The sequence below is a fragment of the Carettochelys insculpta genome, chromosome 5 (genome assembly GCF_033958435.1).
Source record: "Carettochelys insculpta isolate YL-2023 chromosome 5, ASM3395843v1, whole genome shotgun sequence".
In the NCBI taxonomy this organism is placed as follows: Eukaryota; Metazoa; Chordata; order Testudines; family Carettochelyidae; genus Carettochelys; species Carettochelys insculpta.
The window spans coordinates 28688345-28701598 of record NC_134141.1 but is presented as its reverse complement, the minus strand read 5'-3'; the positions used below and the strand labels follow the sequence as shown (position 1 = coordinate 28701598).

The window sequence follows — 13254 nt, the reverse complement described above, 5'->3', positions numbered from 1 at the left end:
AAGTTATGCAGAAATTTAGTCCTGGTTTCTTTGAAAGCAGAATTTATAAAGACAATCTTCCTCATTTTCATTTACCTAAGATAAACCAAATTGTTCCTGCGCTGTAATGTGATAATCACAGAAATGCATTTAAACGTTTTTTAATCCATAAAAATATTTTTAATTAAACATTGTCAGTATATGCTTAGTAACTGTCCCTTAGCCTGACCATGTTTTTATCTACCTAAACACACATTAACATAAATGCAAATTTATGCACCTATGTTATGCTACTGCTGAAAGCTAAACCATGATATTTACTTAACATACATGTGATGGTGAAGTGAAAATGTTTATTTTAAAGCAAGAGACAATTGCAATGTCCAAAGTTACACCTGATTCATGCTTTAACTAGTATGTCCAACACAAAACAGAAAATGGGTTTTTAGAGTTCCACCAGTTTACACAGCTGAAGGTGGCAACTGCCATCAAGTTGATCAGCAATGTTAACAACTTGAAAAGCTTCATTATTGTTTTAAAACAAGGCTTTTTAGTCCAAAGGCCTTGAGTGATGTTAGTCATGAGAATGGCAAAACTCCCATTGATTTCAACAGAGCCAGGATTTTACCGCATGACTTTAAAGCTTCTCAAATGTTCCCTGACTGTTCTCTTCTCACAAAAGAAATCCATGAAGCAGAGAGTTCCACAGTTCATTCTGCTGAGACACAGCAGTGAGTCAAAATCACCGCACTGAAGAAATATTTAGGTCCCTCACAATTTTATGGAACTATTCATGATTTTTACAGATTTTTCTCTGTACTGTATGTGTGATTAGCTGAAAGCAATTACAATTTTTCCTTTTAAAAAGGCTATCAGGGAATAGTCCTCCATGGCCACAAAAGATTAACTAGATGAAATTATGTCCATTTGGCATGATGAAGCACTGTATGGTAGTCACTGACTTCTGCTATGTCATCTATAAAAGCTCTGATAAAGTCAGGAAATGTACCCCAACAATATGAAAACATTTACTGAGTTCTGGCTTTGTTTTCGCTGATAAGCAGAGTGAGTAAGGAAGGCATATTAAATGCTCTACATACCAGCACTGTAGCACACACCCTTGTATTTAACAATGTTGTCATGCTGCAGGGATTTAAGGATTTCGATTTCCCTTTCAAAGTCTCGCAGGTGCTCTTCTGTGCTGTGTTGTAACTTCTTCACAGCCACCACCTCTCCAGTATTGTCTTGTAGTGGGTCATACCGGCACATCTCAACACTGCCAAAGTTACCCTGGACCAAAACCAGAAATAACTAAACAAAACCCATCTCAAAGTTGTTCCCACATCACCTGTGCATGACTGCACCAGGATTAAAGGAAACAGATTTTTCAAAGTAAAGAACCAGGACAGCAAGCTGGGTGGCAGAGTATTGCAGGAGACAGGTTAGGTGGCATTGGAAGAGATGTTCATGGGAGGGTTTGTGAAGCAGGCTGAGGAGATAAGAAGGAGAACAGGAAAGAGAAAGGGGAGCAACCTCTGTTCCCTCTCCCACTCCTTAACCAAACAATTTCTTCCCATTCACACTTCAGCCTTAATAGCTGGGACATGTAGCAGTAAAGGTGGAACTGGATAAAAATAGCATTGACTTCACTACCGTGTCTTAACATTTTTCACCTATTACTGCTCCTATCCCAAAACAACAAGGAGTCCTGTGGCACCTTCAAAACTAAAATATTTGGGCATAGACTTTCCAGGGGAAAAAAACATTTCATCTGACTTTACCCTGAAAGCTTATGCCCAAATAAATCTGTAAGTCTTTAAGCTGCCCCAGGACCCACTGTGTCTGCAGATACAGACTAACATGGTTACCCCTCCGATATCTGCGCATCTGCAGCTTTTTCTACTCTTATCTGTGGGCCAATATACTTCTCTGACCCAGTCGCCCAATCTCCTTTGTTTCTTGTTCTCTATTTGTCGCATTGGTTATGTCCATACTAGCCCACAACTTCGAAATGGCCATGAAAATGGCTATTTCAAAGTTTACCAATGAAGTGCGGAAATGCATATTCAGCACTTGATTAGAATGCCAGCATGAATGCTGGCGCAGCTCGTCCAGATGGGGCTCCTTTTTGAAATCAGATAGGAATAAGGGGATTTTGAAGTTGGTGGGGTCCTTTCAAAAAGGACCCCCACCTGGATGAGCTGTGCGGCGGCAAGCTGTGGCAATTTCGAAGTGCCACGTCCGCTGGCATTCTAATGAGGCACTGAATATGCATTTCAGCGCTTCACTGGTAAAGTTTGAAATGGCCATTTGTTTGGCCATTTCAAAGTTTTGGAATAATGTAGACACGGCCTTTGTGTTTTCCTCCTGCATTGTGCTAACATTTCTGCATTTCTGTGCCTGTCTTAATATTCTTAATCATTAGTTTCTGCTTTGTTCTCTTCTTCCTATCTACATCTTCCAAGAACTAACCCCAGCTTTACTTATTTACACTCGATCCAGTTTCTTTCTTCTTCATGAGAAACTGTCTTTTCTGTCCCTGTACTCTTCCATAAACCATCTGCTTATGTGGACAGTTGTAGCAGAGTCTCCAATACCTGACAGACTTTTTAAACCAACCTAATTTTTCTAGTGTAGAACAAGCCTGATAGGACAAAATTCCCAACTAGCAAACCACCCATATATGAGAACATGCAGTCATCCTGAAGAACCCCAGTTACATGTAAGTAACCTGATTTTTTCCAGCTAAACTTCCTACCTTGCCAAGTTGCTGTAAGAACTTCAGATGTCGCTCTTCAAATTGTGTTGGGTCCCTGTCTTCAAACGCCCCAGAAAATCCAAGAGTTCCAATTCTCATGTTTGGCAACATATCATTTTCTGTCAACAATTCATAATCTGGGCAAAGACCAAGACAATTACGAAAGGGCAAATTCTGTCATTATGCTGGCATGCTCCCCTTCTCGATGTCTATCCAGAGCAAGAATATTAACAGTGGGCTGTACTCAGTTTTCTAAATAAATATCAGTTACTAAGCTCCTGCCATAACTAATGAGTTATTACAAACCAGCAAGTTGAAGTGACACACTGCATTCTGCTGAGCCAAAAAAAACGCCTAGTCATGACAGATGACTCATAGTGAGCCTTCTCAAAAATTTCCAAATATCCATTTTTGCAAACCAATTCTTGTTGGTTCAACTATAGCACCAAATTCCCAATTTCTAGACAGGACAACATAAAAAAAAACCAAAAATAAAAATTAGAGTGTCATCTAATAACCCGGGAGAAAAAACAGGAACAGTAGCAACTGTAGCAATATTTATCCCAGCTGCCAGAAGGAAGTACAAGGGTTACCATATAATGTGCTTCACTAATAAGCTGGGACTGCAATCTTGACAATGTATTTGAAATAGAGATTTATAGTAGAATAAAAATTCTTTGAGTGATGACCCCCCCGTAAAGTTCACTTTGGATAGCCAAATGGAAGAACAAAATTTATGCATTATCATTTTTATTGCTTACCCTGTGATAGTGCCTCAGGGCAGTGTCCCATTGTTCTAGGCAAAAAACAAAACAATGGCCTTTGCTCTAAAGAATTTACTGCTGTACCAACAGTCTATTTCCTTTCTTCCATGTGCTTACCTGGCGTAAACAAACTGTTAAGATCACGTATAATGGCTCTGAAAGAAGGTCTGAAATCTGGCTCATAATCCATGCAGTGGTTTATAAGGTTTGCTAGTTCTGTCCAGTTTGGAGAAGGAAGCTGGTGCCTGTCTTCATAAAACTGTTGCTTCTAAGATTAAAGACATACAAGATGCTTTAAAGATATAATACCATTCTCAGCAGCTTTGTAATAACTGTGGTATCTCTGACAGAAGAGCTATTTGTGATTTAAAGAACAACTTATTTCCTTTGCACAGGTGATTCTGTGCAGCCTACTCAGGATGGAGCAGTAGGAAAGTTTTGCTGACCTGTGAGCTGAGTTGTTTCTCCAGCTGCACGAATCCCCATTCTAATTATAAGATAATGTGGATAAGTCAAAGGGGGCTAGTGTCTCAGATTTTCCTCTTTCCAGGTAAGTATCTATCCAGTGACTCTGCTAGGAACATGCTGAGTGAAAGAGCTACTGGGAAATTTCAGTAACACCCACAGGAAAGATTACACTTTTGTGATGAATACAAGTGAATTTGTATAAGGCTCCAAAAATGGTTCGGTCCTCTGTTGAAGGGACTTGTCAGACAATTTTCAAGAAAGATGGACCAAATATGCATCCAGGAAAGTCATATGATATTACGGACCAATAATTCTGGGATATTTTAAAGTTTTATTCTATTTTTAGAGACCTTCTTATACATGTAAATACTTCTGCTCCAGATACGTTGGGGTTTGGACTCTAAGACACAGCATGCTATTGCACTAAAAATGCAATTTAAGGGTGTCTATAAAGTACGGTTAAAAACCCGATCATGTTCACAGATACAGTAATAACAAGTCTACTTTTCAATACTTACTCTGGGAGAATCCAGTGCACCAAGAGGCTTGTCTCCCCCACTGCAGATTTCCCATAAAGTGGTACCAAAACTCCACTTGTCTGCTGCCAAGCTTAGCTGTTTAGGATTTTCAATGCATTCAGGGGGAACCCAAGGTATCCTTTCAAGAAGAACTACGTAATCATGAAAACACAATAGGTCAAGTGTAATACTCAAGTACCGACTTATCCACAAACTCTATTTACACACATTAGAACAAAGTGTAGAAATTCAAACTTTTACTATCTCTTATTTTTTTAGAATGTAATACTTTAACTCTTCCCCAGTTCCTGTTTTTCAGTAATAAATACTAAACGAAACACACATACAAATGATGAACATGAATAACTAGGATGAAGTATCATTGCTTCTAATTTTAAAAGTTCATTGACTTTCATCTCCTTGCAGCCTCTTGAAGACAGATTTGCGGAATTTCAACATTAGGTTGCTGCTGCAACAGTAATGCCCTTCTCCACTATCACCAAGAAACAGTAACTCTCACTCGATTGAGGGGGTGAAAAAATGAGAGACATATACTTAGCAGTTTTCAGATGGGGCACAACATGCTGACTCAGTGACAGTCAGCTGTATGCCTACAGAGGAATTCAACTGTTTGAGTCTTCAGTTTTTGCTTTGATCAAATGATGATTTGATAACAAGTAAAAAGGATACTGTCAGATTTAGACCACAAGATTCAGGATTTTTGAAAAATCAGATTTACGTAAAGTTTACCATTCAGTGAAATATTTCAATTTTTTAAAAATTCAGTGGAGAGTTTATTGGATAATATGACACTACACTGTTTGCAAGGTTGCAGCATCCTGCCAATATATGTAAGTACAAAATAAAATTGACTAAAAGCAAAATGTATTAGTCTGTTTTCATCTGCCAAACCAAATATAGCAATATATATCTCAGTGAATACCAGTGCCTTAGATTCAATTTAAATAATCTAAGGTGCTATTTGTAACATGGCTAAGGAGATCTGTTTAAGAATATATGAACCTGATTCTAAGTATAAAACACAAAAAAGGGAAGCCAGTGAGAACTACCTACCTTATATTCAATCACTACATAAATTCATTTAAGCATGTTTTCCTGATATTATTACATTTTTACTCCATTTGAGTGTTTTTCGCTGCTTGTAAAAGTGACAGAACAGCTGCATATTATGAATGCATAGTTCATCGTTTCAAGAGTGAAGGATTTCAAGGTGCTTACCCTGAGATGTGTTGGGCATGATTTTGAAAATCAGGCCACTGCAGCTTCAAAAATTGGGCACCTAAACATCACTTTGAAAATGCTTGAGTTTCCATATGCTCTCTCAATTTACTCACATTATAATACTAAAGTACTTTAATCCTGACCTGCAATGATTATCAATCCAGCAGTAGGCCACAAGTATTGTAGACTGAGGTTAAGTCCATGCAACAGCCTTATTCCAAAAAAAAAAAAAAAAAGCTATTCCAGAGTATCTATTCCAAACTAGTTTATTTCAAAATAAGGCTGCTACACACAATAATGCATTTTAAAATAGAGCCATCGGATGCACTATGGTTTATTTCAAAACAGGCTCTATTCCCTGCCTTAACAACACCTATTTTGAAACAGCTATTTTGAAATTTGTGCTGTTCCTTGAAGAATAAGGTTTAACAATTCCAAAATAAACCAACCACTATTTTGAAATAATTTCAAAATACTGGGTGCATTGTGTAGATGCTAGAATAGTTATTCCGAAATAACATCTGTTTAGACCTACTCTGAGTCATGGCACACTACAGCAGGGTCAAACATTCCTTTAGAGAAGATGATGCTTTGTTTACAATATACAGTAATCTGTGTTGAAATGCCAGTTTCCAAATACACCAGATTAGCCTCTCTGTGTACTTACACTGACTTATTTCAAACCAAATCAAACTCCACAACAGAAAAATTTAATTTTATTTCTTGTAGCCATTTGTTGATACCAAGATGTGTTTGTATCGACTGTCTGCAATGGTGTTTTATGGACTAGATAAAGGCTTGAGGAACTTGTCACAGTAAAATAATCAGTATAAGGAGAGGTGGGAGGAATAAAAATACAAATATTTTCAATATTACAAACAATAACCAAGACAGCTGATGCTAAGAGACTTACTGTCTTTGGGCAAAACTGTAATGCTGATGCCAGGATCGCTAAGCTTGATAAACGGAAGGTTTCCAGACTTCCTGTCTTCTTCTCTGATAAGCAAGATATTTTTTGCGCATACATTCCCATGAACGAGGTTTTTATCTTCCTGATAAATACAAACACAATTTTATGTAAATAAGGTAAAATGCAGGAGACATTTAAAATAAAAAGCGTTAATCTAGGAATTGACACAGATCACATTTTGCAAGCTCAAATAAAATAACATAGCTAATTCCTTTCTGATTGGTTTGAAAATTTAATTAAGTTAAATTATGCCCTTTATCTAGTATATTTCAAATTTGGGTAAACTTTCTACGGCTAGGCAGATACCGAATAAGGCCAGAAGTATATTAGTAATTTGAACAATTGAGCAGCTTTTACTAGCACAAGCTATTTTACATAAGAAAGTAACGTATGAGGAGCCCAAGAAGACAACAGTGGGTGAGGGAACACTTATGGTAGGCATGATTCCTGGAGGAATGTGATTTTTAATTTGAGTTTTCCAGAGAGAAGGGATCATTTGGTGAACAAAATAAGAACATCGGGACAGAAGGAATGAGACCAACAGTAACAGAGAGGTGAGGGATATAGTCAGGAAAGGAGATTTAAAGGAGCATAGGGAGAAAGCAGAAAAATAGTAGGACCACTAGAGAAGAGATTAAAAGAAAAATTAGGCGGAGCATTGTAGGGGTCTGTGCAATGTTCTGTCCTTACATATGCACTAATTTCCTTGACTGAAATTGGAGCAGCCTGCAAGAGCAGAATTTGGCCTAGAATCTCTTAAGTGGCTAATCCTGTGATGGGACTAACTCTGTCCCCACTTCTGTTTCCAAGTCCTTACAGGCTGAGCCTCTAGTCCAACAGTTTCATCTGGCAACATCTGTAATCCAGCATGACTTTAGTTAGCCAGATGACCACTTATCTTCGGTGTGGCCAAATTTCCCATGGTCCCATAAAGTTTGTTTACAGCCACTAGTCCTGACTCTCAGCATTCTGTGCAGTTATTTAGCTGCAATTTACCCCATATGTCTTCGAAGAGCCCAGTAAGCAGTGGAAGTGTTAGTAACGCTGCTAGACAATACTGACGTTTTGTGTTTCAGCAAGTTCTCTCATTCGGCTCCTGTCAAGTCTCAAGGGTGCCAGAGTAAAGCGATTCTACCCATATTAACTTCATTGGGAATGCTGCTCACAGACCAGCAGGTTTGGTAGCACTGCCCATTATTAAAGTTACCCAACACTTCCCCTTACAAGACCCTCTGGTCAGCTGTTTGTTAGTCTATGAAACTGTCTAGAGTAAAATTTTTCATGTCAGATATCTGCCTCCTTCTCAATTCCCTTGGAAAATTTCAACTAAACGATTCAGTTGTTCCTAAAGATAAGAAAATATACATTGCTTTGCCCCTAAGTTAAAAATGTGGGATCTGGCTCTATTGCCTGTGGAACCTCAATTCAGCTCCCTTATATGTATGCATTAAGCTATAGTCTAATGACATAATCATATACTTTTTCCCTCACCACAGGATCCCAGCCTTATTTACTAAATAGGATGGATCTGCTCTGGGCATGAATCCGGACTGTACACTAAAGGAGGCTGCTTTCCATAGGACTTCTGCCCCATTTGGTGCAGAACTTGGAAGGTGTGCTATCAGTGAAGCAGGGGATTGCAGAAAATAAAGGGAAGGTCTAATTGTTAAAACGGCTGAATACTGCTCTCGTGGACACTTCTGACATTTCTCTGTGCCTCAGCTTCCCATCTGTAAAATGGGGCTTACGGTGTTGTGAAGGTTGATTAATGTTTGAGATACACTCAGATACTATACCAGTAAAGGCTACAGAAAAGGCTGTGAGAAAATTTATAATGCTGTCTTCAGATTAGTGTATGATTAGTGTGCAGTAAACTAAGCCTAGGCCCACGCACTGAACAATAAGGATAAAACAAAATACAGAATAGCTGCTCATTAACCAAATACCACCCATTCTTTGAACTGAATGAAGCAAGGATCCCTTGGAGAAAAAAAAACAGTACATGATTATGTATTTAAAGGCCATCTTCATGTATACCTATATTGGGGCTGAACTAAGGTAGCAAAGGCTGCTTTAATTCTGACATTTCCAAACTCTGGAGTGTTTAACTATATGCTAATGTTCTTTTAATGCCATTTGTGTGTGTTTATGTAATATGTATAGATAAGATACACACATGAATTTGACCAACAAAAAAAACCTACTTACCAGAAAATGCATGGCCAATGCCAACTGTTTGGCAACTTCCAATTTCCATAAGATGTTGATAGAATTTTTGTTTTTTTTCAAATATGTGTCCAAGGACCCGAATTTAACATACTCCTGCACCAGGATATCTGTGTTAAAGTGTGTAAGAGGTAAACAGACTGTTTAACTTTTCATCCTTGTATTATAAGCATAATGCTACCAGTAAGAAACAGATCCAATTTTTTTTTAACTCCCCACAACTTCCTCATACCTTTTGATAATAAAAGTAATGTAGTTTCAAGTTAGAAGCATAATATATAGTATAGTGATATCATATTACAGAAATAAAAACAATCACTTCAACTCAATCACTTTGCAGTTGTTTACAAACTTTCTTGGTTTTTTTAATCTGAAGTTTCATCCTGCTGAACTGAATTGTTGGTTCCGCTATTGAAATACATTCTTTGCTGAAACAACAGAATTTTCCCCTCTGAAAACAGACTATGCTAACATCTTATCTTGCGTAGGCACAACCATACAGAAAGGTCCTTTCCCCACAACCTGCCTCTATTAATCTAGCAACATTTATCTAAACAGTCTTCTAGTCAAGCTGTTTGGTTACATGGTTACCACTGTTTCAAAAGTTAAATTATTTGTCTCTAAGACAATAAGTGAGGTGAAATGACCCTGAACTTCTGCTTTTAATCGTATTCATCTTCCATTGGAACAACAGCACCTTTCTCGCTTTATAATGCAAAAACTGTCTTGCAACTTAGTGTTGTAGAGAACAAAGCAATGTCTTCACAACTATACAAAATAAATTTTACTCAAATCTTGAGCAGATTTCTCTGAATTAAATGTAGTAGTTGTTAACTCAGGGGACTGGCCTCACGTCAGTAGAATATATAAGGTACATATATATATCTCATGTTTTTAGAGGTAAATGGATGAGTGTCTAATTATGAGTTTAAAGACAAATTACTGTACTTATAAACAAGCTATCTGAAGAGAAAATCTTCTAATGATACTGTACATTATACAACCATCGAAGAGCATATGCTAACACCACTGCAAGTGAACTGGAAATCAAGGAGAATATAGTAGAAAATTATCTGCCAGGATTGCTGGATTATCAAATTTTCCAGCTAGTCCAGTGGAGCTACTGGCCTAACTCCATCGAATCCAGACAGTCAGCCCCGTCTCAGATGGCCCAGACAGACAGACAGACAGCCCTGTCCAGTAGTGCTGATTAATCAAGCATGCCAGATATCCTATAGCTGGATAACACAGCTTTTAGTGTATTTATTGAAAATTAAGATATAGCAACAAAAATGTGACAGTCAGGGTGCTTGGAAGTACAACTATAAATATGCAAATTTTACAGAATGTGAAAGTTAATCCAGAAATTCCAGAAGTTTTCTACTTCTCGTTTCCCAGGACAAGCTTATTTAAACAACACATATCAAGTAAAATATTTATGAAGTAAAAAGGAAGGTAGTGAGAGTTACCATGGCAGTAGAACTTGATAAAATGGACTCTTTCAATCACTACCACTTCTCTTAAAAGAAACCCTGCTACTTTATTCTTAAGAATTTAAGATAAAAACGTGTATCTAGAGATGCTTTAAACTTCTGCTCATTTCTTAAATATTTCAGTACTCCCATGAGCGCAAAAAAAAAAAAAAAAAAAAAGGGATTTTGGCACACTTACACTGTTACTGTTGAAATGTTTTATTTTGTTAAAAAATGGGGCTCATAGAAAGAAAACAACATGATGCTAAAATAACTTAGAAAAGTCACATTAGAAACTAAAATGGAAAACCAAAATTTATTTTGCAAAACCTGGCCCATACACCTATGGTCTCTGTAAAAAGAGTGGAGGGGAAAAAATGATCCCAAGATACGAGATCTATTAATACTAATCTACTTTAAGACAACATTCACCTAAAAAAGCAAGTGAACTAGCTCATATAAAAGCCTGGCATATGATGGAAAAACAAATAAAATCTGGAACAACAATATGACGTTGCATGTAAAAAGTCACTGAGGACTAGCTGTGTACCCATACACTGGAGGTGGGGAATCCCTCATCCCTGGCTCCCTGCTTAATTTCATTCAGACCACATCAATTCTCTATGCTGTGGGACGAAAGCTCTGACTCTTGGTTCCTCCCCGCTTCTGCCTTGATTGGGCTGGAGTGGCAAGTTCTGCTGTTGGCTCATGACAACCAGCGAAGCTCAGCACTCTACTTGCATGTGCCGCCCACCAGCAGCTCCCACTGGCTGGGAACTGCAGTCAGTGGGAGTATCAGGGGCAGTGCCTGCAGGCAAGGGCAGCACGTGGAGCCACCTGCCCACTTCCCCAGCTGCGATGGGCACAGAGCAAGTGAGGAGCCTGCCTTAGCACCACTGCACCAGCAAATGGGAGCTAACCAAGGCAAACATCCCATACCTCCTCCTGCATTCTGCCCCTACCCCAACCCTGACCCGCTCCTGAGCCCAAACTCCCGCCCACATCCTGCGCTCCACACCCTGTCCCAACCTGCTCCAGCTCCATAACTCCCACTCAGATCACTCATTCCCACCCCAACTTCATGCACAAAGCCCCCTCCTCCACCACAAACCTCTCATCCCTAGACTTACCCCAGAGCCTGCACCCCTAGTTGCAGCCCTCACTCCCTCCCACACCCCCATCCTCTGCCCCAGCCTAGAACCCCCTCCTGCACACTGAACCCCTTATTTTTGGCCCAACACACACACACAAATCCCACAGGGCAGTATGCAGCCTGCAAGTGATAAGGTAAAATGTTCCCCAGACCTGCCATATACAGGTCCTAGGATGTTTTTTTTTCTTTTACTGGAGGGAAGGGAGGAGCAGGGGCAGAGTCTCTGCTGAAATAATTGGCCACATTTCAGAACTAGTTACCTGAAGTACACTTTCCCAAACTGCACTGTGCCCACAAAACCAGCATTTGCTCACAGGCAAAAGGCAACATTCAATACATTCTGCAGGACAAATGGTGACTTGCCTAACAATTGGGCACCCATACTCACCGCTGGTCACTATGGACATGAAAATGCAGGCAAGCAAGTTGTGGAAACCATTTTGAGGGCTAGTTAGCCTTACCCTGGTATGACTAGGATGCAAATAAATTTTGCAGTAGGCTTTTAGACAAGAATAAAGACTGTAATGCGAGTTATTTGAAATTAGAGCATATCAATATAATTGATTTTACTTACTCTCCTCTCCACAAACACATACGCCATAATTCAATACCAAGTGCTTGTAAGAAAGCTGGCTCATCATGCTTGCTGCCTCAAAGAAAGACTGAAAGTGCAAGGCAGACAGAATGATAATCAGTGATGAAAAACCAAACGTTAAGTTGTTCGGAAATAAACATATTAAACCAACCCATATTCTCATATTACTTAAATTCCCAGCTTACTGCAAGGATATCACAACAGATTTCATCTTGTTGGTGTTTACAGTGACCCTATTTTTCTCATTTCAGTAACTGTTTTATGCACCGTGCACACACGTGCATTGGCCAGTAATCTACTTTGTTGGGCTGCACCTACACTAGCAAGATCTTTTGAAAGATCCCATGGAGCATCTACATAAAAAAAAAAAGTCCTTTCAAAAGTAAATCAAAATCGTTCTTCTTTTCCCATTTCAGGAAGAGCACCCCCTCTCAAAAGGAAACGTGTAGATATTCCACAGCCCTTTTCTTGAAAGAGCAGTCATTGTGGGGCCTGATTTTTCAATCCCTGGCCTGTTCTTTTGAAAGAGCGGGAGCGGTGTGGACATTCTCTTTCAAAAGAGCAGGTCACTGTTTTGATCTGCTTTTTTGTGTGTGGATGCACTCTTTTGAAAGATGGTCTTTCAGAAGAGATCTTCTGAAAGGGCTTTTTTCTAAAGATCTCCGTAGTGTAGATGTAACCTTGGTGACAGGAAAAACATGGGTGGAAAAGAATGCTTATACATGTAGAAAGTGAGCAGTGCTCACAGGGAATCTCTCAACGTGCAGCACACATCTGAACTCCACAAAGACAACTACGAAAACAACTGGAAGATGGTCAACTGCTCGGTAATTTGGAACTAAAGTATTTCACAGCAATTTGTATGTAGTGTATTGAATGAGAAGTGAAATTTGGGGACAAATTCCCTCCGGATCAGGCCCATTTGCTGCTGCTCAGGAGAGGCAAAGGGCCCCACCACTTGCCAGATTTGGTCAACTGAGAATTCACACATTGGGGGACATGCAGGTGAAGCTCATGATGGTGTGAACCCATTACAGCTAGTCCCTGTACCACTCCCCCTGGCCCAAAGTATAGAGACCCCCAGCAAATATCAGACAGAGAATAATGAA

The 13254-nt window shown here is 39.1% G+C and overlaps 1 protein-coding gene across 2 annotated transcripts in view; it reads right to left on the bottom strand.

The window, feature by feature from the left end:
* JAK2 (Janus kinase 2) overlaps nucleotides 1-13254 on the bottom strand; it is a 161578-nt gene that overhangs the window by 34037 nt on the left and 114287 nt on the right. For both annotated transcript variants that reach the window (XM_074994863.1, XM_074994864.1), the window contains 7 exons: nucleotides 12125-12212; nucleotides 8908-9035; nucleotides 6643-6781; nucleotides 4488-4639; nucleotides 3619-3769; nucleotides 2738-2874; nucleotides 1080-1269 (listed from right to left, as the gene is read on the bottom strand). In XM_074994863.1, coding sequence (XP_074850964.1) covers nucleotides 1080-1269; nucleotides 2738-2874; nucleotides 3619-3769; nucleotides 4488-4639; nucleotides 6643-6781; nucleotides 8908-9035; nucleotides 12125-12212 — 985 coding nt within the window. The remainder of the gene's footprint in view (nucleotides 1-1079; nucleotides 1270-2737; nucleotides 2875-3618; nucleotides 3770-4487; nucleotides 4640-6642; nucleotides 6782-8907; nucleotides 9036-12124; nucleotides 12213-13254) is intronic.